General features: G+C 38.4%; 1 protein-coding gene across 4 annotated transcripts; it reads right to left on the reverse strand.

Annotated features, from left to right (window-relative positions):
- Positions 1–1,801: 1,801 nt before the first annotated feature.
- Positions 1,802–24,075, reverse strand: EEF1AKMT2 (EEF1A lysine methyltransferase 2). Of its 4 annotated transcripts, none has more exons than XM_068961604.1 (7): positions 23,965–24,075; positions 22,395–22,460; positions 21,769–21,887; positions 21,357–21,442; positions 8,967–9,074; positions 6,228–6,444; positions 1,802–2,400 (listed from the first exon to the last, which is right to left on the reverse strand). In XM_068961604.1, the coding sequence occupies exons 1-7, from the start codon at positions 24,072–24,074 to the stop codon at positions 2,306–2,308; spliced, it is 801 nt and encodes a 266-aa protein (XP_068817705.1). In that variant the 5' UTR covers position 24,075; the 3' UTR covers positions 1,802–2,305. The 4 variants fall into 4 exon arrangements, with proteins under 4 accessions (XP_068817705.1, XP_068817706.1, XP_068817709.1 ...); XM_068961605.1 differs by having other exon boundaries at positions 24,019–24,032; XM_068961608.1 differs by lacking the exons at positions 22,395–22,460; positions 23,965–24,075 and having other exon boundaries at positions 21,773–21,858.
- Positions 24,076–27,570: the final 3,495 nt, after the last annotated feature.

Here is a 27,570-nt window from a genome sequence, read left to right on the forward strand (position 1 = left end):
GTTACCCACAAATCCATATGACGTATCAAAACTAAGTTTGATGATAATGTGTTTATGACTTGTTTCAATAACTTGGGGATATTTACTGGCCAGGTTTTGAAAGTGTGGTATTATTTGAAAATATTAATAATTTATTGTTAGTATCTTTGGACCTTCCATTTGTCCTGATTTCAATCTCCGAGAGGCTGGCTTCCAGCAGGATTAAACTGCTAAGACGAGATGACAACTCCCCTTTCCTAACCTTATCAACAGTCCCATGATTCTCCTGCCAAAAGTCCTACATCTCTGCAAAAGGAACACACATACCCCCACAATAATGACTCAAGGAGCTTTTCAACAAAGGCACTCTCCAACTATTAGTGAATCAAACTCAATGTCTTTAGTCTGGTTTTCAGAGAAAGCCTGTTTTGCTCCACTGATGCTTCACAGTAGCATAAACTTAACTCAGAATTCTAAAACAGTACCTACACACTAGTATGGTATTTAAAATCAAGAAATATTAACCTAGAAAACAACAAAGATGACCACCTCAACAAATTATATAACACTGTTTCTATGGTTTAAGATCCTGAGTCTAGTTTATAACATCAACACAATTCATTTTATATGTTTAAATCACATATATCTTAATTTTTCTAATTAAAATTTTTAAATTTTAATTTCACATATATTTTAAAAATTAAAATTTAATTTTTAATAACAAAATTTTATTTCTCACTTTTTCATGTTAAAAATTAAAGCTTTTCCAAAAATGTTATTTGTGTTGAAAGTTTATGGAAATGTCTTCAGTTATCTGGTGCAAGGCAGATAGTTATCTTAATGATTGATTAATGTTGATCTAAACCAAACTACTCTTCTCCTCCCCTTGTCTCCCTCCAGACAAAAATGAAAAGAAAAAGGGTGTAATGCTAGACTTGTTCAGTACTGGAAAAGCATTTGCTAAACAAACAAAAATTCTGTTTGTTTTATAACCCAGCAGGACCCAAAAGCTGCAAATCATAAAAACTATTATCATTTTTTAAGAACCATGTATTATGACTCCAATATTAAAACATCAGCCCACAGACAAAATGGCAGTGAGGATTAATAAAACTTATTTTTTAAAAAACGATCACAAATAAACTGTTTCTCTTGCTGATCAATGCCTAACTAGAACATCTTGTCCCTAGAGCCCTGAGGATGTATGTGTGTGTATATATATATATATATATATATATAAAACTTACACCACCTTTGACAGAAGAATGACATAATTCAGTTCTTGATTAGCAAGTCTTGTAAGACAAGTAGGGAGTCAGTGAAAATTAATGACGGATGAATCACTATTCTCACAGTCCACCAACCAACAGTCACTAACAAGGAGCTGCAGAGCCACTAAAAATAACTGCCCAACTTCTCTGACAGAATTTTTGGTATACCAGCCCTGGTTCCCCTAATGAACTGTAAAGGCCGTAACTAACGGCAGAGACTTAGACCTGGGAACCACACTACTAGAGACAGGTGTTAGAGGCAGACCCAGACAGGAGCCCTGGCTCCATCCTGTACTAGCTGTCTGATGTGTAGAAATAGGAATAAGAAATGCGTGCCTGTAGAAAATACTGAGGGAATTCAACGACTCAGTAAGATAATGCAGCCAAACACAGCACCAGCAGCTAACCGTGTCTCTCAGTTGTCTTTCCTCCGACTGTTCGTCCGTCACAGTGTACAGAAAACCATCAGCCAAAAAAAAAGTTCAGTAAGTATTTCTTGATCAACTGATACATTTATCTGATTTTAATTACACACATAGGGGCTGAGACATTTTCTCAGATATTAAAGCATTTTAAAAAAAATCACCATTCAACCCAAAATATCACACTATGTTTTATAATAGTCCAGTAAAAAAGTAAGAAAGTCATTTGGCTTATTATTCTGACCCTGGAATAGCTTGATCAAATCTTCATAAATAACTATATTCAATTCACCTTTACCGAGGTGCAAAAATCAAGGATACAAGCTTTCCGTAAATTCATTTACTGCTTTAAAGTTTTAGCTGTTCAGCAGTTACAGGAATTATTTTTTTAATCTGAAAGAGAAATATTTATATCTCAAATACAAAAGAAAAATTTTAAATTAGTCCTGGTTGATCTCTAAAACCCAACCACTTACATGCTCATGATTTTTTTTTTAATCAACCCATTATTTCTCCTTAAAATGTGCATCCTGTGTACTTACTAAACATTTACTTGCACTTGCAATTTCTGTGTCAGGTTTACTTTGATGTAGAGCTTCTTAAAAAGACACTGAGTCTGTCCAGTGAAAAGCCTCATGTTTTTTGGAAAACCAACGCAGCTACACTGTTTCCAGATCGGCCTCCAAAGCTGAACTTGGGTGTGGGCAGCTCTTCGAAAAGTTCAAATCCTGCCAAAGTTAAAACACTTTCATTAGGGACTGACTCCCACAGTGAAGGGATGTTTGTATTAACAAAGTACCTTCAAACCTTTCATAAAACTACATGATTCCAAACTGAATTGTGACTAAAGCTCACTTTATGATTTTCAATTCTACTCTATGTGTATATGTATATACACTCCAAAACACTGAAATCAACAAGCAACAGACAAAATTAAACTGCAGAAAAGAAGCTTTCCACCCATCCCTCATTTCCTCCACTTCCTTTTCATCATCCCTTCATGCATAGAGCTTTCCTCAATGGCTCAGCAGGTAAAGAATCTGCTTGCAATGCAGGAGATACAGGAGACGAGGGTTCAATCCCTGGATTGGGAAGATCCCCTGAAGGAGGCAATGGCAACTCGCTCCAGTATTCTTGGCTAGGAAATCTCACAGACAGAGAAGCCTGGTGGGTACAGTCCATGGGGTCACAAAGATTTTAACACGACCGAGTGGCTAAGCACACATGCGCCATTATCATAAAGCACGCAAACCCTGCAGCTCCATCAGCCTCCTTTACCATCCAGTTGTAGGCAGCTTATCATGTGTTGAGGTCTTAGCATGCATCAAGTACTGTTTTGAGTGCTTTCTACATATAATTCAATTAATCCATATCAGATATATAAAAGCACTTTAACATAGAAAAGTTAAATAATGAGGAAATAAAAATGACAAAGTTCTGGAGAGGGATGGGGGTGATGGGGTGATACCTGCACAACAACGGGCATGCACTTAGGGCCACAGAGCTGCAAGCTGAAAAAGGGTGAGTGGCAAACTCTATGTCAGATATAGTTTACAACACTAAAAAAACGGTTCGGAACCCAGGATCCAGACCCAAACTGAACCCAACTTGGGAAGACAAGGACATAGTAACTGCCAAAGCAGCGCAGGGTGACTCTTTTTTTCCCCCACTTATCATGGATTCAAACATTCTGGTTCAAGTCCCACCTTCACCACTTACCAGGTGGCAGGTTATTAGGTTAAGGTCAATCTACCTCACCCAGAATCCTCAATTTCTACACAAGGAGGTTACAGGTATCACTGCCCTACCTAACTGTCAGTGATTTTGTGAAGATCAAAATAAGATAATGTGGTGTTCTCCTAAACTATAAAACAAAATGGAAATTTAATGTTATTATTCTTTTTTTAAAAAATAAGACAAATAAGGGTGGGTGGCAGTTTACCATGGTTTTCTCTCATGATGGGACTAGCAGTTTGGGAGAATCTTTTTTTTCTTTTGGGGAAGGAGATGCCTATATTTTCTAAGTTTCCATTCCATGCCTGAGCTAAGGTTCAAATAACTCTTATAAACAGAAAATGATGCTTAAAAGGATATACACTATTGTATTAATTGGTTTTTTGTACTTTTCTTCATAGTTCATATTCTTAACCAAAGTTCACCAAATCTTAATAAATAATTAGATATTAAAATGCTAATTAATAACTAGCTGTAAAAAAAACCAACTAACCATAAGAAAACTTTCCCAAAGAAGGTCAGGCCTTTTAAATAATACATTTTAATGCTAAAAAATGGAGCCACTGTGGTGGAAACATGTGGACACGCCCCTATCTGTTTTCTGAAATTCTGTAAGTGTTTCAAATACTTCATAATAAAAATTTTCAAAAGAAAATGGAGCTGTCTGTGTAAATTTTCCAGAACTAATCTTTTAACTTCCTGGACTAACACTATAGAATTTAAGCTGTTATATTTCAGTAGATAATACATCAAAGTGTTAAAAGTGGTTGTATACCAGAGATAATGAATTTTAATTGTTTTAATCTATATACCTATGTGTTGGGGTTACTGATATTTTCAAATTTTTTCATAATGAATCTGGGTTACTTTTGTTGTAAGACAGGTTTCCGAGTTTTTTTTAATTCCCTAGTTGTAAGAAAGTCAAGTTCCTTGGAAATCAAATTAGAATATCATAGTGTCTGGCAAATGATTAAGCAATCTTAACCAAAACAAATACCACCACCAAATATTTATATAATAGGGCTATAAAGGAAAAATTCATTTCAACAGATTTATGAACATTTACATTTCAAATTAGGAAAGAAGCAGAGAACCTGAAAAAATTAGCGAAGCAAGCTTGATTCTGTGCAAAAGGGAGCACAGAAGCCAATCTTAAACCCCAGTGAGAAGCCCCTCGGCAGTGACGCGTGGCAGTGCCCTGTGTCTAACTCCAAAACCATTTTCTAAGAGAAGAAAAATGTTTCCAGTGTATATAATTATTTCTTTAACATTTCCTGTGGCAACATTTCACTTATTTAAATTCTGCATTAAGTTCTGAAACTGAACATAAGCTAAACAATTTACTTAGTAGTTCTCAAAGACAGATTTTTAAGCACTCTTTACCAGGCTAAAGTCTGTTCCTCATTATCAAAGACAGACAAATATGTTTTTGTCTGGTGGTTTCAAGGGTAAAAGAGAACACCTGTATTTAAAAACCAGGAAAGGAACTTGCCCTACACAGTGTAACGCTGAGCATTTATTAAAACTGTCAAGCTTCAGGAAAAAAGACTATTGGTATAGGGCCTCAACAGTTCTAAAGGAAACAAATCTAACATAGAAGATAATAAAATTAATGACATGAAATAAAAGACAATAAATCACATCATTCTTGTTTTCCAGAGGCAGCGGTAATGAAGCCTCAAGCTCACATTTCAAGCTTCAAACACATCGAGTTTTACATTATATAACCTGCCCAGCCATCGAGTGCACACAGAAGGACGTGTGTTCCATGTTCTCCCTCCTACTGCCTATTCCCTCGCTACCAAACGGAAAACAAACTCTGAGATGAAGCACATGCAACATAGTTATAGATCCATTTCCGGTTAGCTTGTGACAACTGAAGTTCAAAATTGAACCACAAATTTAGTACCATGTCACTTATTAATACTCCATCCTGAAAATTCTTCCCATTCCTTAAAAAAAAACCCTTAACACTAACCTGAAATGGAGTGTAAGGAAAAACCAAGCAAACATCTAGCTATAGAGTCTCAAGGTACTTTCCAGAAAGGCCTGTGTACTGCATGAGTAAGTGACAGGTGAAATAATCCTTCAACCATGCAAGGAACAGTCTGCCAAAGCTCAAAGTACTTGCGTATGGATTAAAGATTCTCACAAGATTCCCATTTAGTAGACACAGTACTAATTATACTTCGCTAATCGGGAGGGGGAAAAAAAAAAAAAAATTCCTGTCTTAGCACCAAAATCTTGCAAAAAAGTAGAGATTTCCTCAAGAATTAATACGCAGTAATTCTTCTAAATTCCTATGTTTTGCTTCTATGCAATGTCAAAAAAAAAGAATATACACTGAAACAAGATAAATCCTAAACACCTAAACGAGCACTAGTACCCACAGAATTAAAACTCTCACCATATAAGACTTTAAAAAACACTAATACCATCTGCATTACCATTATTATTAATTACTGGTGTATCAGTGCACTGAATTCAGAAGCACAATATATGTGCTGTTTTTGTTTTGATTCTCTAAACAAGAGATTATACAGCTTAAATAAAGAACTTAATTTTTACGGGCTCATAAATTTTAGTACTTAACTGCCAGAATTTCTTGGAAAATTTTACAAAGGACTCTGGATCTCAACCAATATTACTTCTTTGTTCTTTGAATAAACAGTTGAAAGCACTGCCATGGTTATTAACAAAGAAGAAAAGCAGGCAACTCCCACAAACACAAAAGTAAAACACTGTAACACCAAGAAAAAAACCTATTTGAGTGCATTCAACGCGAGGCAAGAACACAGTTAAACAACACACAGCCATGTACCTTCACTGAATTCATCCAGCAACTCTTCCTTGGTCCAATTACAAGAGGTTATTAGAAAAAAGCCTTTCACTTTCAACACTCTGGAGAGAGATTCCACATACTGTTTCCGCTTCTCAATTGCATTGTCAGGATTAAGGCTTATGGCATCAAAAGTCCCTTTGTCAATACAAATATGAAATCCAGACAACTTTGTGGAAGGGTGCAAAAAGTCTTCTACCTATATTAAAAATCAACATCTATGTGAAACAATCCACACACAATCTTTACTGAATTTAAGTAACAATCTGTAAAAAGTGATAGATAAAAGGAGCAATTAATTACAATGGCATTTTACATATAATAAACATATTTTCAACTTAACAGCTAACTTTTATGTGCTTCATTCCAAGATCATTAAAGCTAAGATTAGTAAGCAAGACTGACAGTGTTTCCTGGACATTCCAAATCTCTACAAATTTGGAAACAAATCAAAGCCAGGTGTACTGCCTAATAATACCAGCACACAATGGAGCTCACAAGCCCAGTTTATGAAAAAGTTATTTCTGTTGAAAAGCAGAATATTTGACATATTTTTTTAAATGACAAAAAAAAAATCTGGAATTCAAATAGGTCACTGGAAATGTGATGATTTTTAGCTGATATTACTAGTTGCCTGACCTAAAGTAAACATGGTAAATCAAAAGTTGTATTGCCTTGACTCAGCAGCTTACAAAGCAACTACAACAAATGGTATAAAGCCTAAGAAATTAAAGGACGGTTTGAACTGCAATTACCTAACTTTTCAAACACCATGCATTTCAGATTTTGAAAGTCATGTATCATTCATCTCACTCATTTTCAATAACTTACTGATACTTCAGAAGCATCTAGAATAGTGATCTGCCTCAACTTCATAAAATATTCAAAATAATTTGCCAACAAAATTAATTCTGAAAAGCTACTTTGAAAAATTAAGCAGTTTGTGATTATTTATATAAACAAAATAATTATAAATGGTATATTATCTAAAACTTCATTATTGTTTGATCTTAAAATGTGTATTGTATGTTTTCATACACTCAAACATAGGTTTCCCACTCCCATCCCACATCATTACACCTGAGGCAAAATAATGACTACCACTCCTAAGAGTCAAGTCTGGAGAAGTTTCTATCCTAAATGCCCGTATAAAACTATTCATGTATACAACAGATAGTTCATAAACACCTATGACATGTAGGAACATTTCAGGCCCTGGGACTATAACTGCAAACAAAACAAAAGATCTCTGTATGAGAATATATCTCATATTCTCTAAAAGGAGGCAAACAATAAATAACCAAATTATTTCAGATAAAGTGCTATGAAGAGAAAAATAAAGACAGTGAGTGATTAGGAAGAGAAATGTTTTGGAAAAGTAGTCAGGCAAGACCTCTTTAAGGAGGTGATATTTGAGAAGAGATCAGAATGATGAGAATGAGCCAAACAAACTAAGATCTGGGGCAAGAACATTCTAGGCAGAGAGCAGCAGGAATATAGATTGGAGAAAAACAAGGCTGAAGCATATCAGGAGCAGAAAGAAAGTCAGAATGACTAGAGTGTTGGTGATAAAGAAGCAAAGGGGTAAAAACCAAGGGGCTCTGTAAGGCTGGGTAGGGGTTCAGATTCCATTCTAAATGCAATGGGCAAGTGCTTGGAGGCTGATTTACATTTTAAAAAAATAACTCAGAACTGGGGCTCTGTAACAACCTAGAGTGGTGGGATGGGGAAGGAGGTGGGAGGGAGGTTCAAGAGGCAATGAACATATGTATACCTAGGGCTGATTCATGCTGATGTCTGGCTGAAACCAACACAATATTGTAAAGCAATTATCCTTCAATTAAAAATAAATTTAATTATATATATATATATATATAAAATAACTCTGGCTGCCCTGTGGTAATGGACAGCAGTGGCAAGAGTGGAAATGGGAAGGCTAAGAGGCCACTGACGGTGGCTTGGATCTAGGAGGCAACAGTGGAAATATCAAGGAATGACACATTTTCTCAAATATTCTAAAGGCAAAACCAACAAAATTGTTTCTAGGATTGTTTTTTCAGCAGCACCTCACAGCTTTTGAGATCTTAGTTTCCCAATCAGGGGCTGAACCAGGAGAGCATTAAGTCCTAACCACTGGACCACCAGGGAATTCCCGGTTATTGAATAAAAAGGAAAGAGTGGGATGGGGATGGGAGTGAGTGAGAAGGCTAAGGGAGAAACCAAGAGTTTCATTTTGGACTAATTAATAGGCTATTAGCTATCTAAGTGGAACTATAGAATATGCAGCGTTTCTATAATTCTGGAGTTCAGAGGAGAAGCCCGGATAAAAATGTAAATTCAAGTGTCATCATCTCCTCACAGATCAGAGGGCAAAATAAGTAATCTTTGGGGCACTATACCACTTTATGCATTTACAAATTTTTGATCTGGTTAATCCAAAGTTAGCTATTATTCACGTGTATTTGCAAAAAAAGAGAGACAGAAATGCAAAATAAACATACTTGAACACAAGAGGAAGAGGAGAAAATAACTTCCCCAAACTGACTAGACTGAAAATTTTAATACTGTTACTTTAAAAAGTTATCATTTTGGATTATTTATGACTGATCCTTAATTTATGAGTTTAAGGATGTCAGCAAATTAATACACATCAGAAACATTTAAACTTTATAACTTATTATAAATAAAGATAACAATGACAGCAATATAAATAATAGTTACCTTCAACTTAATGTTAGATAAACCTTCTTTTTCTATAATATTTTGAGAAAGCTGTATTGCAGACGGAGAATAATCAATTCCAGTAACATCAGAGAAACCAAATTTTGCCTGGAGACAGATAATTTTATACTTTAGTTTTCTAAAATTTTAAATATTGTTTTACCTAAGAGTTATACTGTTCTGTTAGGACCCAGATTGTTTCATTAATATATCAAATGACATATACCCTCTAACAGTATAACACGTTTAAATTTTATTATAGAATCTAAATAGAAACTAAAAGTTTAAATTCATATAATGTGACAATTTATTTGCTTTTATAATATTTGATTTCTTTTTCATAAGAAATTCATTTTCTCAAAGACAATGACAATATATGTGTATTTCTGTCCTAAACAGAAAAAGGTAGTATTAATTTCCAGTGCTGATATGCTCCAATTCACACATAAATCTGTCATAAATTTTTCTTAACACAATTAAGTTACATGAATAAATTAAATACATATGTAATAAGTCCTTTCTTTTAAAATTTTTCCTTGAGTGCAATTATAAATCACATAATTCTCCACCAACCATGGGATTATTAACCACCCTCCATTTGTACAGTATTTTTCATTTTTAAAATAGTTCACACATTCCAGGAGACCTTTACAAAAAACCTGTGGTATACTGGGCAGGTATTAATACCCCCAAAGAGGTAAAGAAAGCTCAGTGAACTCAAGAGTTTTGAAACGAAGCCTGCGATCCACACTAACCCATGTAAGGGTGCGAACGTGAGGAGCCTAAGAGCAGAAGCATGATGGCCTCTGGTCTTCAGCCCTAACTGTGCTGAACACCGTCAGACCATTAAGGCTAAAGGCAATTTCAAAGGAAATCTGACGAAGAAAAGAAGTTGCAAAGTAAAGTGTAGCCTGAAATTCTCTTCCTGCTCTTTACCAGTCATTTAAGACTTACCTAGACTTTTCAACCCTAAGTGACTGATTCCTAGTCTAAACTCAACCCAACAATTATTTTCCACAGAGCACTTTTTTTCTCTTTGATCACTTTTATTTTCAGTCTTAAGATCTAATATCAAAAAAATAATCTAATATCCCTTCTTTGATGCCAACCTCCTATCCTTTTAGTGATCTCAATCCACATTGTGTAACAACTTCGTTTTCTCCCCGTTTCCCTCATTTCCTTCTCTATCAGACCTAGAATGCAGGATGATTCTGTCAATTGACTCTAACTAGTTCCTGCTTCCCCACACTTGTTTACTCTTCCCTGAAACTGTATAAGAAGCATACACAGACATTTTAAGTTCCTAGAACATTCATTCTCAAACTATCGCCAACATTTTTCACATTCAGTTTCTGGCACTCAGTGAGAAATAAACAGACATTCAAGGGAATAATAAATGACCAAAGACTAAGAGGGAAAAACTTATATTAGGAAAAGGCCCAAAGGAGACTCAAATAAAAGAATGATCAGAAACAGATACTTAATGCAACTTCCCTATCAGTACAGTGGTTAAGACTCTGCACATCCACTGCAGGGGGAAGCCCTGGTAGGGGAACTAAGATCCCGCATGCCACAGTCAAAAGCAAAAAAACAAAAAAGAATAAGACAAATCCTTAAAACACTGAAATAAATGACAATCCGGGGAACTGTAACAGAACTGAAACCTATAACAAAGAACCAATACAAATAAGAAAAATTTTAAATGAAATAATTAAATTAAGAAATTCAAGGGTGGGCTTGATGGCACACTGGACACAAACACAAAAAATACTGAAGTGGAAGAAAGGTCAGAAGAAAATACCACTGTTAAGCACAGAATGACAGAAGGATGGAAAATTAACAATAGGAAAAGAACATAAAAGATATGATATGGCACAGAGTATTAAGATCTAAATATATATAATAGTCTTAGAAAAGGAGGAAATGAAAATAGGGCAGAAGAGAAAATGACACATGACTGAGAATTTCCTAATTCTGACAACGTATCTGAAGCCACAGATTCAAGAAGCACTATAAACTCAAGGCATGATAAAAACAAAGATAATACAGAATAATATATATCTGACACAATATATAATTTATATTATATACAAATAGTACAATATATCTGATGAAAGAAAACAGAAAAATCTCAAAATCCTGTAGGGAGTGGGGTGGGAGACACAGTATGACAGATCACCTTCTAAAGACTAACAGTAAGACCGATAGCTGACAAAAGCCAAACAAGGAAAGCCAGGAAACAGTGAAAGGAAACGCCAATCCAAAATAACACACCCAGCAAAAACCGCATGTGTGTGTACACACACACGTATACATCTCCATCAGAAAGGCAGGCGATCACTGAAAAGAGCACCAAATGTGAGCAATGACTGTTAACATCACAAAAATACAAGAAACCAAACATCACAGAACCACCTATTAAATTTACTTGTTTAAAAACTGAATTTGATAAAAATCTGTGGATCAGGGGTAAACAAACCTTTTCTTTAAAGGAACAGAGCATAAATATTTGAGGCTTGGCCACTCACACAGTCCCTGTCACACCTACTCAACTCTACTACTGTAGCACATAAACAACTATAGATAATATGTAAATAAATGAATATAGCTGTATTCCAAGAAATCCTTATAAAAACAGGGAATCCTAGATTTGACTCATAAACTATATAGTTTGCTGACCCTTATTCTGGATCTAACTCCCAACCTACAGAAAACACAGGGGACAGAAAATATGTTTAAATGGTACTATAAAGATGCAATTAGAAAGTCCACACCATGGAAAATCATTGGGATTAATAAACTACCTTCTACAATAAATAAATCACCAAGTTAAATAAACAAACAATACACAGAGAATTTAAAAGAGCCTTAAAGACTATCAACCAACTGCAAAATGTGGACTCAACAGCAGAATGGAAATAACAGAAGAAAAGTCAATGAACTTGAAGACACATCAATGCTAGTTATCAAATCTCATCTACAGACAGAAAACTAATTGGAAAAAAATGAACAGTGCTTCAGGGACCTGTGGGACAATAAATACAAAGAGGCCTAACTGATAGTTACAGACTCTCAAAAGGAAAGAATGTTATTGAGGGGAAAAACATTCTGAACACATAGAGCCTGAAAATATCCCAAATTTGACAAAAGACATAAGTTCTTAGATTCAAAAAGCTCAGTGAACTCCAAATAGGATAAGCAGAAAGCAATCTAAGCCATGGTACATCATAATTAAACTGCTAAAAACTATAAGAGAATGGAAAAAATCTTGAAAGCATTCAGAAAAACGATGCATTACTTACAACAACACAACAATTCAGACAACTGCAGATTCTTCATAAAAAACCGTGGAGGTTCGGGGACCTCCCTGGTAGTCCAGTGGCTAACACTACATGCTCCCAATGCAGGAGGCCTGGGTTCCATCTCCCTGGTCAGGAAACTAGATCCCACACACGGCAACGAAAGATCTTGCACGCCACAAGGAAGATCAAAGATCCTGTGGGCCACAACGAAGACCCAGTACAGCAAATAAATTTAATAATAGTCAAAAAAAAAAAAAAAAACAAGCTACGGAGGTCAGAAAGAAGTGACACAACATTTTTTAAGTGCTGAAAGAACAATTAATTCAGAATTCTATATTAAGCAAAAACATTCCTCAAGAATGAAGGTGAAATGATATTCTCAGATGAAGGAACACTAAGAAAACTTCTAGCCAGCAAAGCTACTTTAAAAATCATCCCTGAAGAAAGTTCTTTCGACAGAAAGTAAACAATATTAATTCCAGAACAAACAGACACACTCAGAAGATCAGGAATGAAGAAAAAACTGCAAAAGTATCTTTACTTACTTAACTACTACTATTAACTATTATTCTCCTTTGAAAGGAGAATACAAAGGATAATCACAAGATTATCCAACAGGATTTTCAACATCTATAATGATATTATTTAAGAAAACTACAACATAAAGGAGGGAAGATTAAAAAACTCAAACGTTGTAAGGTTTTCTACATTCCATTTGAAATGGTAAAGCATTGATTCTAAGAAGATTGTGTAAATAATGTATATTATAATCTGTACTAAAAAAGCTCCAAACACATTAAATATTGTTTAGTCACTAAGTCGTGTCTAACTCTTTCACAATCCCATGGACTGTAGCCTGCCAGGCTTCTCTGTCCATGGGATTTCCCAGGCAAGAATACTGGCATGGGTTGCCATTTCTTTCCCCAGGGGATCTTCCCGACCCACACCAACCACTAAAAAAGCCAGAGATATAGTCAAATCCTTAGAACAACCACTAAAGAAACTATACAAAGACATTTATATAGATATATCTAATTAAAATGGAATACTAAAAAATGGTCAAATTAACCAAAATAAGCAGGAAAGCAGAAAGGAAGAATGAAAAACACAGGTAACAAAGAAAAAAATAATAAAAATGGCAGACCTAAATCTAAATGTAAATGTTCCAAATACACCAGTTAAAGGATAGAAATTCAGAAAAGATTAAAAACAAAAAAATACCCAACTATATGCTGGCTACAAGAAACTCACTTCAAATGTAATGACACAGGCTGGTTAAAACAAAAGAACAGGAAAAGATATATCACGTAAAAACTAATATAAAAATGTTGAACTTCACACCCACAAGCATGGCTATAATCAAAAGGACACATACTAAAAAGTTCTGGTGAGAATATGGAAAAAATAGAACTCACATACAGTGCTCGTGGAAATGTATAAAGATATAGCCACTGTGGAAACAGTCAAGCAATTTCTCAAAAGGTTAAATATAGAGTAACCATATGGACCTGGTTATATACCCAAGACAAATAAAAACGTATGTCCACACAAAAACATAAACAAATTTTCACAGCAGCATTTTTCCTAATAGCCAAAAAAACAGAAGCAACTTAAGTGTCCATGAATTGGCAAGTAGATAAATAAAATGTGGTAAATTCATACAACAGACTATTAACTGGGCAAGAAGAGGAATATAGTATTGATACATGCTACCATATGGATGAACTTTGAGAATAGTATGTTAAATGAGAGAAGCCAGACACAAAAGACCATAGACTGATGGCTCCATTTACACGAAATGTCAAGAACAGACAAATCCACAGGGACAAAATGTAGATCAGTGGTTGCCAAGGACTAAAAGGAGTGGGCAATAAGGAGTGAATGATAATGAATACAGGGCTTCTCCTTGGGGTGATGAAAATCTTCAGGAATTAAAACCGTGGTGATGGTTGCACAAATTTGTGAATATACTGAAAACCACTTTAAAGGGGTAGATTTTATGGTATGCAGATTATATCTCAATTTTAAGCTGAAAAAAAGCTTTATTATTGGCATTAAAACTAAAATTCAAAGTAAAAACTACCAATGTTAAAGAGGAACATTATACAGTAATAAACAGGTCAATTAATCAAAACACACATACAATCCTAAGTGTGTATGCTCTGAACAGAGTTTGAAAACACATGTAGCAAAAAATAAACAGAAATAAAAATTAACACAGACAAATTTACCAGTTTGGTCAGATAGACACTTCAACATTACTATATCCATAATTAATAGAAATAATAGAAAATCAGTAAAGGTATAGAATTGAATACTACCACCATCAAACACCATAAATCTAGTCAACACACTATATCAGGTAACAGCAGAACATACATTTTTTTTTTTCAAGTGCATATGAAACATACACCAAGATGGATTATATCCTGGATAATAAAACACATTTAAAAGAACTGAAATCATACAAAGTATGTTCACTGACATAATCTAATAAATAGGAAAAGGAGTACATCAAGGCTGTATATTGTCACCCTGCTTATTTAACTTATATGCAGAGTACATCATGAGAAACACTGGACTGGAAGAAACACAAGCTGGAATCAAGATTGCCGGGAGAAATATCAATAGCCTCAGATATGCAGATGACACCCTTATGGCAGAAAGTGAAGAAGAACTAAAGAGCCTCTTGATGAAAGTGAAAGAGGAGAGCGAAAAAGTTGGCTTAAAGCTCAACATTCAGAAAATGAAGATCATGGCATCTGGTCCCATCACTTCATGGGAAATAGATGGGGCAACAGTGGAAACAGTGTCAGACTTTATTTTGGGGGGCTCCAAAATCACTGCTGATGGTGACTGCAGCCATGAAATTAAAAGACTCTTACTCCTTGGAAGCAAAGTTATGACCAACCTGCTGTTGCTGCTGCTAAGTCACTTCGGTCATGTCTGACTCTGTGCGACCCCATAGACAGCAGCCCACCAGGCTCCCCCGTCCCTGGGATTCTCCAGGCAAAAACACTGGAGTGGGTTGCCATTTCCTTCTCCAATGCATGAAAGTGAAAAGTAAAAGTGAAGTCGCTCAGTCGTGCCCGACCCTCAGCAACCCCATGGACTGCAGCCCACCAGGCTCCTCCATCCATGGGATTTTCCAGGCAAGAGTACTGGAGTGGGGTGCTATTGCCTTCTCCGATGACCAACCTAGATAACATATTAAAAAGCAGAGATATTACTTTGCCAACAAAGGTCCATCTAGTCAAGGCTATGGTTTTTCCAGTAGTCATGTATGGATGTGAGAGTTGGACTGTGAAGAAAGCTGAGTGCCTAAGAATTGATGCTTTTGAACTGTGGTGTTGGAGAAGACTCTTGAGAGTCCCTTGGACTGCAAGGAGGTCCAACCAGCCCATCCTAAAGGAGGTTAGTCCTGGGTGTTCATTGGAAGGAATGACGCTAAAGCTGAAACTCCAGCACTTTGGCCACCTCATGTGAACAGCTGACTCACTGGAAAAGACTCTGATGCTGGGAGGGATTGGGGGCAGGAGGAGAAGGGGACGCAGAGGATGAGATGGCTGGATGGCATCACCGACTCGATGGACATGAGTTTGAGTGAACTCCGGGTGTTGGTGATGGACAGGGAGGCCTGGCGTGCTGCGATTCATGAGGTCACAAAGAGTCGGACACGACTGAGCAACTGAACTGACTGAACAAAAAGAAAAATCCCCAACAACTGGAAATTAAAGAACAAAGTTCTAAATAATCCATGGATCAAAGAGGAAATTAGAGAATTCCCTGGTGGTCCAGTGGTTAGGGACTCTGTGCTTTTATTGCCAGGGGCTTGGGTTCAATCCCTGGTCAAGGAACAAATCCCACAAGACACATGGCACAGCCAGAAAAAGAAAAGAAAAGAAAAATAAAGCATATCAAAGTCTGTAGGGTGCAGGAGCGCCTATAGGAAAATTTTTAGCATTTATATCATTAAATGTTTATGTCAGAAAAGGAAAATCTAATATCAAAAATCTAAAGCTTCTACTTTAAGAAGCTAGAAAAGAGAGCAAGAATAAATTGAAAGCAAAAAGAATGAAAAAATAATAAAATTAAGAGCAAAACTCATTGGAACTGAAAACATAAAAACAAGGTCAATGAAAAAAAAGCCAAGTTTTATAAAAGACAGGAAAAAATTAATTTCTAGCATCATCATCAAAGAAAAAAGAGAAGACAGAGTAACTGATATTAGGAATGAACAAAGCCCTATCAATACATATCCCACAGATCTTAAAAGGATAACGAGAATACAATGCAGAACTCTATACACACAAATTCAAAATGCACTAATTCCTCAAAAACTGCAAACCATGCAAACTCTCTCAAATGAAATAAAATAACCTAAATAGGACTGTGACTAATTTAATTCATACTTTAAACCTTTAGTAAAGCAATCTCCAGGTTAAATGGTTTAACTGTGAATTCTCCCAAACCCTCAAGAAGAGACACAAGTGCTTCACAGTATCTTCAGTTCAGTTCAGATGCTCAGTCGTGTCCGACTCTTTGCCGACCCCATGAATCGCACCACGCCAGGCCTCCCTGTCCATCACCAACTCCCGGAGTTCACTCAGACTCGCGTCCATCGAGTCAGTGATGCCATCCAGCCATCTCATCCTCAGTCGTCCCCTTCTTCTCCTGCCCCCAATCCCTCCCAACATCAAAGTCTTTTCCAAAGAGTCAACTCTTCACAGGAGGTAACAATTCAAAAAGGAGACAATGCGTTCCGTTCTTTTCATAAGGCCAGGGATACCCTGAAGCAAAAACCAGATAAGGGCACTTCAGGATGGAGGGAAACTGCAGACAAATATCCCTCAAGAATGCAGACGCAAACGTTCTCAACACAATGTTAACAAACTGAGTCTAGCAATACAGAAACAGAATTATATATTATGACCAAATGAAGCATATTGCACAAGTTCAACACTGGTTCAATATATGAAAATCAATACAATCCACTGTATTAATAGTCTAAAGAAAAAATAAACCTCATGATTATATTCACTGATGCAAAAAAATTATATCATTCTACTTTTTTTTACAAAATTCAACAATCATCCTAGAAACACAAGGGAACTTCTTCAATATGATAAAGAGTATGTATCTAATAAGACCCTGCAGCTAACATACATACTTAATGGTGGAAAATGGAAGACATTCGACCTAGGATGGGAACAAGGCAGAAATGGACCATCACCAGTCTTAGGCTATATGTGTACTGGAAGACCTATGTAGTGTCAGCAGGCAGGAAAAAAAGAAAGGCATACACATTGCAAAGAATGAAATAAACTTACCCTATTCAAAATTAACATGACTGTCTATATAGAAAATCTCAGAAAATCCACCAAAAAACTTCTAGAACCAATAAAAAGCAAGATTAAAGGACACAAGGGAAACAAACAAAAATCAATCATATTTCTAGCAATAAACAACTGGAAACTAAATTTCAAAAACCAATACCACTTTAAATACTCCACACACACACACACACACACACACACACACACACACAAATACACAGGTATAAGTCTAAAAAATATGTACAGATCTGTATGCTGAAAACTAAACAATGCTGATTAAAGAAATCAAGGAAGATCTAATAAATGAAGAGACATACCATGTTCATGAATTAGAAGACTCAAGATAATAAAGATGTCGTGTGTGTTAGTTGCTCAGTTGTGTCCAACTCTTTGCAACCCCATGGACTGTAGCCCACCAGGCTACTCTATGCATGGAATTCTCCAGGCAAGAATACTGGAGTGGGTTGCCATTTCCTTCTCCAAGATGTCGAGTCTCCTCAAATAATAGATTCAGCTCAATTTAAACCAAATTTTCAGCATGGATTCTTTTGTAGATGTTTACAAATTAATTCTTAAATTCATTTGGAAATGTAAAGGAACAAGAACAGACAAAACAACATTTGAAAAAGAATACAGTTGAAAGAATCACACTACCCAACTTTAAGATTCACTGAAAAGCTACATTAGTCAAGATAGCATCCACAGTATGTCACCATGAATTCTTTCAAACATCTAAGAAACAAAGCCAATCTTAAAAAATCGTCTGAAAAAAATAAAGACAATTCTCATCTCATTTTTTTAGAGCAGCATAACCTTGATTAAAAAAAAACCTTACATTAAAATTCCAAATAAGAAAAATTACTGGTTAATCTCCCTTATAAAGCTATATACAATCTGCCTGCAGTGCAAGAGATCTGGGTTCAATCCCTAGCTCGGGAAGATCTGCTGGAGAAGGAAATGGCAAACCACTCCAGTATCCTTGCCTGGAAAATCCTATGTACAGAGGAGCCTGGTGGGCTGCAGTCCATGGGGTTGCAAAGAGTCGGACATGACTGAGTGACTAACAGGACACTATATAATTCCTAAGTAAAATACTACCAAATCAAATCCAACATTATATGAAAAGGATAATATACCATGACCAAACATGGTTTACTTCAGGAATGGAAGTTTGTTTTAAAATCAATCAACCACTAAAATTATCTCAATAAAATTGTCAATTTAAAAAAAACTGAGGAGCCTCCACCAAAATCAATCAATTCAATTCAGACAAAATCAAGAAGAAAAATCATCTGATCATATCAATGAATATCAAAGAAAGCAAAAGATCAAGTGCACTATTCATTAAGATTAAAAACTCTTAACAATCTAGAATATAAAGGAACATCATCAATTTCAATGAATATCTAGAAAAGCCTAGTGCTAATATCATATTTAACAGTGATATATTAGAAGCTTTCCTCTTACAACAGGCAGTGTTAGAGGGCCATCTGCCTTCATGATTTCTATTCAACATTGACCTGAAGAGTACACAGCATTTTAATAAATAAAATATTAAGAATGGAACAGAAGAAATACCACTATTATTTACACATGACATTACAGTCTTTATAGAAAACCCACAAGAATCTATAGGACCTACTGTATCCCTATGGGAACTCTACTCAATATTATGTAACAGGCTAAATGGGAAAAGAATTTGAAAAAGAATACATATATGTATATGTATAACTGAATCACTTTGCTGTACACCTGAAACCTTACTCCAATATAAAATAAAAAGTTTAAATTTTTTTAATTTTAAAAAAGAATCTATAAACTATTGGAATGAATAGTTTGTGAATCACTGGATACAAGATCAATATAAAAATCTCTTGTACTTATACATAATAGCAATAAACTATTAGAAAATGAAATTTTAAAAGCATAACAATAGCAATTACAACAACAAAAAAACTAGGAGTCAATCAAAGAAAAATATATAAGATCTCTACAGAAAAAACAACAAAGTACTACTGAAAGAAAATTAAGAACTAAATAAATGGACGAATTCATCATGTCCATGGATTCAGAGACTCAACATTATAAAGATGTAAATCCTTCTCAAACTGATCTATTATATATCAGTTGGGTTTATTCTCGAAACACATTTAACATGAACAGAATACAGGAAAAAATTCACATGATTATCTCAATAGATACAGGAAAAACATTTAATCAGTAACAACACACACACATACTTAGCAAAGGAGAAATAGGAGGAAACTTTGGTCTGATAACAGAGTTATCTACAAAACTAGCTTATAAGATACATCATACCTAACAGCGAAACACCAAATGTTTTCTCTGAAAAGGGCAAAAAAAGACAAGGGTGTCTTCTGTCACCACTAATTTTCAACATTCTCCCAAAGATCCCAACAGTGTAACAAGGGGGGCAAATTACAAAGGATTGGAAAGGAAAGATTAAAACTACCATTATTTACAGTTTGCATAATTATATGTGTGTGTGTGTTAGTCTTTCAGTCTGTAAAAGAACCTATAGTTAACCTATCAGTCTCAAAGGATAAATCAGTAGCCTCTACACGTAAGCTACTAAAATCCAAAAGAATCTACAGGTAAACAATAGAATGAATAAGTAACACTGTGATATAATTGTACAAAGAATCACATACAGCAGCAAAAATGAATCAACTGCTACAAGCAACAAGCTGAGTGACTCTCACAGAATGCTGAGCAAAAGACCCTGGAAACAACACACTGGAGGCTTGCATTTATATATCCAAAACAGGCAAATTGATCTATGATGTTAAAACCCCTGTGATAACCTTTAGAGAGGAAGGAGGAATAACTCTGAGAGGATCAGTCGGGAATTCAGGGGGGGTTTCTAGGGTCTGTAATATCCTACATCTTGATTAGAGTGATAGGTCTGTTCACTGCGATAATGCACTGAGTCATACTCGTTTGGTTTGCACACTTTAATGTACATATGTGACACCCAAACATTTCAAAAAAAATTATTACAATTTTTTTCTAATCATATTTCATGGCTTCAAACATCTGAATGGCTCCCTATAGCCTAAAAGCAAAATCTAAGCTCTTATGCATGGCATATGATATGGCTCCTACTTTTAATCTAATCCTCTGTTCTGTCTATCCCACAACACACTTTATAATCTAACTTACCAAATTTAGAGGGCCAGAACATGTTATGCTGTTTCAAACCTTCATACCTTTAAATACTGTTTCCACTTCTTAAAATTCTCGCCCTCTTTATACTCTACTCACACTCAACACAATTTCCACCAATCTTGGATATTAGCTCCTCTAAGACCCTTTCTCTTCCCTCTTCCCCAAATCACTCCCTTTAATCACTCCCTTCCCTACACTCAGCATATATATTATTGTACAGATCAAGCTACAGCATCAGTTATTTATGTCTATGTCAGTCTATACTGTACTGTGAATAACTCAAGCACCAAGGTCTAAATTTTCATATTTCCAGTGCCCAGCACAAGGCTTGGCAGGTAGCAGTCACTTAATACATTTGACTGTTATGTATATATCCTTACAAACTAAAACAGTAAAACTATCAAAGATGAAGCCTGTCTTACACTTCCTCCATAGCACTTGGCACTACAGGCATATAACAGCGACAGTTTAGCTAGGAGCAGACTCTGCACCAAAACTTAGTTCCATGGACAAAATGCTCTTTGCAAACCATATGCAAAACACCCTTCAAACCATGTGCTCACCTGAGAAGAGGGATATGTTCTACTGGAAGTGCAAAAAATCATCTTCCTTTTATATTGCAATACATACAGATTTCCAGAGTTTTGAGCTAGAAGAAACCCACAGAGATCACCTAGGTAAAATCTTTAAGAAAGAACTAAAGCTGAGAAAAGAAAAAAGAGCTTGTTCAAGGTCAAGACTATAGCAAGAAGGATCAAGACTAGAACTCAGATCCCCCGTTTTTCTCATTTAGTGCTTTCTCACAACCCATACAGTCTCCTTTCATGCTATGTGACTCTCAAACTAAGTGGCATGACAGGTTTACTACTTTAGACTGCTGGATTAGACTGCTAGATTAGAGCATCCCTAATTGCAAGGTTTTTTTTCCTAATTTCATTTTTAAATTTGGCTCTAATACATGAATATTAATAGTACCAACAAGTTCAACCAGGAAAACACCATTTCCGGTTCCAATATCAAGCACTGAAGCATCCAATGGAATCTTGTGTTTCTGCATCCACCTTATTAGTCGAGTCATACTCTCTTCTCCAAACCTATCAGAAACAGAGAATCAGCCAGTCAAACTACCAAGGGCTAGAGAACAAAGGTTACAGCTATACCCCACCTACACAGCTTATTCAATACGCTCAATTAAGGTTTTTTTTGAAAGTAAGAAATACTATCTGTAAACTTAATCTTCATCTCTATTATTAAGGAGGAAACACCCCCAAGAATAGAACAGAATGGATAAGGTCGATATGTTACTTATCAACATTTCTCTACATCAGCATTAACATTTGTACATGTTGTTGGCTCAAAACTGCATTGCTTATTGAGAACGGACAATTACAGAATCAGGGTTATTTCCTAAGACTGTCATCAAATTTATACCTAGGCCATTAAAAAAGAAAAGAGAGTGATTCTTTAAATCTACCCATTTAAGCCAGACTCAGTCCAAGGTTCCCAAGATTTTTACTTTCTCTGGGATAAGCACTTAAAAGATACACAAACACACCTACATAACCTTCTGGATCATAATCCCACTGTTTTCTCTAACTCACCAGATTTCTCCTGTATCTCCGTATTCTTGGAAAGTTTGCAGTTCTCTCTTATAGACAGCATCCCAACTATATAAATAATCAAATGCAAACCAAATTATTGAATTAAACTGTATTATGAATTCAATGTATATTTCTCATACATTACCGGGATAGTTATGACAGAAATTTAAAACATTATTAGTGTTGATAAGTACACATAGCTCAATCTCTTAATATCCTCGTGTTAAAAGAATGAGAGTAAATGTATACATGCAAAGCACTCACAACAATGCCTAACAATAAAAATGGTGTATGTTTTAGCTTAAAAAATACAAAGGAGTATCCATCCAAGGATCCCTAAGTCCCAAACACAAGTTCAAAACTGTACAGGCAGTGTCATTACAGTACATTTCAGTCTCAAATGTAGAGATGCGAGTATTTTCTACCAGTGAGGTGATTACTCACAATAGAATTCATTAAAGATAAGCTCTGCTTAAAAGCTAGCTTTAAGTTTAAAACTTACTCTTACTCCTTTTAAGGCCTCCTCCCCCATCGTTGGCCGCCTCTTCCTACTTCCTGTCTCTAGAATCCCTGGTCTACCTCCCAGTTACCTCTCACCCTTACCTTTCCCCACGGTCACTCATTCATCCATCTACTAACCCACTAAATGGTTACTGAGCGTCTGCTTAGGTCAGATCGCTTTCTCCTACCCCAAGATGCCCAGTGTCTCCTCGCTCCCTCCTTAGACCATCCCCGACTCCCACCCCTCCTAGTTTCCACGTCCCTGCCCTCTTCCACTGAACCTTCTCAGGTCCCTAAACCGGGCAATTGTCGCCCGGCCTCCTGCCCTTGCCCACCAGCCCTACTTGTCAGACCCACGCTTTTTCCCTTTTCTCAGTTCAGTTCAGTCGCTCAGTCGTGTCCGACTCTTTGCAACCCCATGAACCTCAGCAGGCCAGGCCTCCCTGTCCATCACCAATTCCCGGAGGTGGCTCAAACTCATGTCCATCGAGTCGGTGATGCCATCCAACCATCTCATCCTCTGTCGTCCCCTTCTCCTCCCGCCTTCAATCTTTCCCAGCATCAGGGTGTTTTCCAGTGAGTCAGTTATTCTCATCAGGTGGCCAAAGTAATGGAGTTTCAGCTTCAGCATCAGCCCTTCCAATGAACACCCAGGACTGATCTCCTTCAGGATGGACTGGTTGGATCTCCTTGCAGTCCAATGGGCTCTCAACAGTCTTCTCCACCACCACCCTCTCCTCAAGCCTACCCCCAAAAGCTTAAGACTCCCTAAAAACGCCCACCCAGGACCTCTAAGGCCCGCCCCGCACCCCACGGCCCCCTTAGACGTCAAAGTCTTTGAAAGGCCTGTTCACATGCGGCACTCCGGACTCCGTCCCTAAGGTCCCCCTGACTCTCTCCCAAGGTGGCCCTTGCGGCTTCCACCCATCCCGCCCCCCTCAGGCTCTCTCCATCTTCCGGGACCCCTACCACCACCATCACCACGTCAGGGTTCCATGCCTCCGTCCCGCCTCCCGGGGCCCGGGCCAGACAGCCGCGCTCACTCTCCCCTGCCCCGCGCCACACTCACTGCTCTCGGGTTCCCAGCGCAGACGGGACAAACCCATCCCCTTCGGGGCCGCACCCTGGGGACCGCGCCGCGCCTCCGGCGCCGCCGCCGTCGTCCGCGCCCTCGTTCATCGCGCTCGGCGCCCCGGACGGCCGTTGAGGCCGCCATAGAGACGCGGAGCGGGCAGAGCGGACTAGCGGGCTGGCGCCTCTAGGAGGCGGGAGGCCACCCTCTCTACTGCTCCGGGCCCCCGCGGGGTCGGCTGTCTTGCTCTCCTCCCGGCGCCGCCTCGGACCCTAACCCAAGAGTGCACGGGGCTAGGCCTTGCCTCTGTCCCCTCTCTCTCCAGCCAGCGTCAGACGCACCCACTGCTTCGGGGTGCCCGGCGTTTGCGCACCTTAGGTATAGGGACGGCTGTTTGTGAGAGACTATTCAAGCCATTGCATTTTGGAAAAAGCCCGGCGGTGGGGAAGCCACACCATTCAGCGACCCACGTGTACAGATCACCTCATCTCTCCACGTCGTGGGCAGATCTGAGAAATGGGTGGGACGGACCATCGCAGTATTTGGCTTTCCTGCCCAAGGCTAATTCCATTTGTGGCTGGCACCCTGCCTTGAAAATTAGCATTCTGGCCTCTTCTGACTGGTGGAGGAAGGACTATGCCAGGTGAAATGAATGCCCTAGGGTTCCCCACCCCCACCCCTTCCCGCCCGCCCAAGTAGGCCAACCACGGGTATCAGGAGAGCTAAGTGAGAAGAAAGCTCTAAGTGAAGCTCAGGATGCCGCGCAGCCGCTAACCGGGCACCTGGCCCTTTCCAAGACCCCTAACCTCTGTGTGCTTCCGCTTCCGCAGGAGCACCTCACTGGGGAGAGACTGCTCCCAACCAGTGAATCTGAGATTCAGCCACCTCCTGGTGGGACGGACGCTGGGATTTTGCAGCATAATGCCGGAGATCCTGTGGGTCAAAGGTCTGGAGGCACACCTGTAGCAGCCATGAAATACTGCTGGTCCTATATCCTTGGCAAGAATCCCAAAGGCTCCTAGCAAGGCTGCCTTCCAAGCAAAACGCCTGTTTCCTAGGCCACGTTTCTGTTGACCTGGCAGACAGAAGCCCGTTAACAAGTCCCTGGAGGTGAGCGGCATCAATAGTTGCCTTTCCAGCTCACAGAAATCCCAGTTAGGACCACATGTGCATGTCCTGTGATGCAAGACGTTCCAAGATCTTCAGGCAAGTGCTGGTGGTAGAATACGGTAAAAAAAAAAAAAACAGATGGGAATCTCTGTGTATAGTGATTAAAGAACTCAAGAAAGTGCATAAGTAACCTTATTACAGAGTAATAAAACTACCAGATGCCACAGTCAATTAGGGCTGCCCTGAGTGAATGGTTGTTTTGATCTTTTCTAGACTTGATGCTCAGTGTTCAAGAGAGTGAGCTTGAATGTTTGAGTGGGTCTTAAAAGGTTTTAGGTTCTAATTAAGAAGCGCCCATGAAAGATAAGGCTCTCTTCAATCTGATGTCTTGCCAGCACTTAAGATTGCTCTGTGTGTTGGATGCTATAAACAGTTGTTGGTATGGAGCCCTGGAAAAAAACACGATTTATTCAGAGGTCCTTCTCTGGCTCCAGGATTACTCTGCGTGTTTAGTCCTGAGTGGGGCACCACCTCTGATCTCCCAGGACAACGTTCTTAGTGGGGGGATGGAGAAGCTGGATCAGAGCAAAGCTGCTCATCACCAGGGAGAAACTGGAATGTGCCAAGGAACACAGTCCCTCCTGCCAGGTGCTAGTTACACAAGACAGGAGGGAGGCCCTGAGTATACTTTGGGTTGCCTGTGTCTCTCTGACTCTGCCAGTCCCTGCAGCTGGAACCCTGCTTACCTACAGCTTCTCTGAAACTGTGCTTTCAGGAGTTCTTAAATGCTCCCCAATTGGCAAAACAACAGCCAGATTCTAGGTGATCGTGGTTAGGGTCAGAAGGGATGGATTCTCTGAGAGGGTAGCACTGAGTGAAAAGCTAAAAGAGTTTGCCACAGGCTGTGTCTCCAAGGAAGCAGACTGTAAGACAGAGATGAACATGGAAAAAATTTATTAGGAACTGCTCTCAAGACCACCACCTACTGGGGAAGAGAGAGAATCAGGGTTGGACAGAGGAAGTAGCCAGGCTGGGGTACCATCACAACGGAGCCTCAGCTAACACCCTCTCCCTTAACAGGACACTGTGAAGCTGGGATGATCCTTTGGAATTTTCAGGTTGGATTGAAGGATGTGGGCCTTTATTCATCTGTGGATACACTGACCAGATCTCGAATGCTTTTTTGCCCAGAAAAAGAGGACTGACCTTGGACGATGAGAATTCCAAGAAGGATAAATCCAAGAAAGGGCTGTCAGCACCTGGAAGAATAATTCAATCAGTCTTACAAGGGGATGTGTGGGTCACACATCACCACATCTAGAGCAGAGAGTATGGAGTAAACCTGCAGCTTTCTGGGAGAAGAGCATTCCAGGTGAACAGAACAGTGAGGGCCAAGCTCCCGAGGCAGAATGAGACAGGGTTATCCAGGAAGCAAAAATAAGTCTAGTGTAGCTGTAGCAGAGTGAACAAAGGGGACAGAGGCAAGAAATGAAGGAGCCAGATCATCGTAAGGTTTGGGATTTAACCAAGAAGCAACAAGATTTAAGTTTTGGTGTGACGGTCTTGGCTGATACACTGAAAACAGACTTGGCCAGGAAAGGGTTAAAGGCAGAAGTGGGAGCACTCTGCCTTTTTCATCCTCATACAGTGGACATTCGGGGTGGGATAATTCTCTGTTGTGAGGGTCTGTCCTATGCGTTGTAGGATATTGAGTGGCCTCCTTGACCTCTCACCACTAAATGCAGGTGGCACCCCCGGCTCCCTCCCCACCACCGCCCCCATCTGTTGTAAAATCCAAAACTGTCTCATTTTTGCCAGTTATCCCATGGAGCAAAACTGCCTCCAGTTCAGACCCTTTGAGTCAGAGGCTGTTACAGTGATCTGGGATAGCTTGGACCACTGTGATGGGTATGCTGGTGGCAAGTTGTAGGATTCTCGATATGTTTTTGAAAACTCTGCTGACTGATCAAAGGGGAGCATCAAGAATGTTCCAAGGTTGTTGGCCTGTGCAACTGTCAGAAAACAGTTCAGTTTGCTGAGTTTGGAAGAAGAGTGCTGGGAGGAGCTCTGTGAGAGACTACAATCTCGGTTTTGAACCCGAAAGACTGAACAAATAGAAGAAGAATGATTAGAAAGTTTAGTTCCTTCCCTGAGGTTAGTTGTAGTTCATTTTCACTGTTATTTATTATTTATGCTGATTTTATCTTCTTCCCATGGATTTTTCATTACATTTGTCTTCTTTCGTACCCAGAACCCAATTGCTTCTTAACACCTCCACTGCCACCAGCATCTCACTTCTAACCACCCCCAAACCACTGGCACCCAGCGTCTGAACTACTGTGACGGCGCCCTTCCCGAGCCACTATGTCTTGGACATTGCAGCCAGAGGGGTCATGTGGAAACTGAAGTCACATCATGTTACTTCTGCATCAAACCCAAACCGAACAAGTGCCTAAATCAACTCCCTCCTTTATCCTTGAGCATGGCAAATGC

This window comes from Capricornis sumatraensis, chromosome 23, assembly GCF_032405125.1.
Source record: "Capricornis sumatraensis isolate serow.1 chromosome 23, serow.2, whole genome shotgun sequence".
Classification (NCBI taxonomy): Eukaryota; Metazoa; Chordata; class Mammalia; order Artiodactyla; family Bovidae; genus Capricornis; species Capricornis sumatraensis.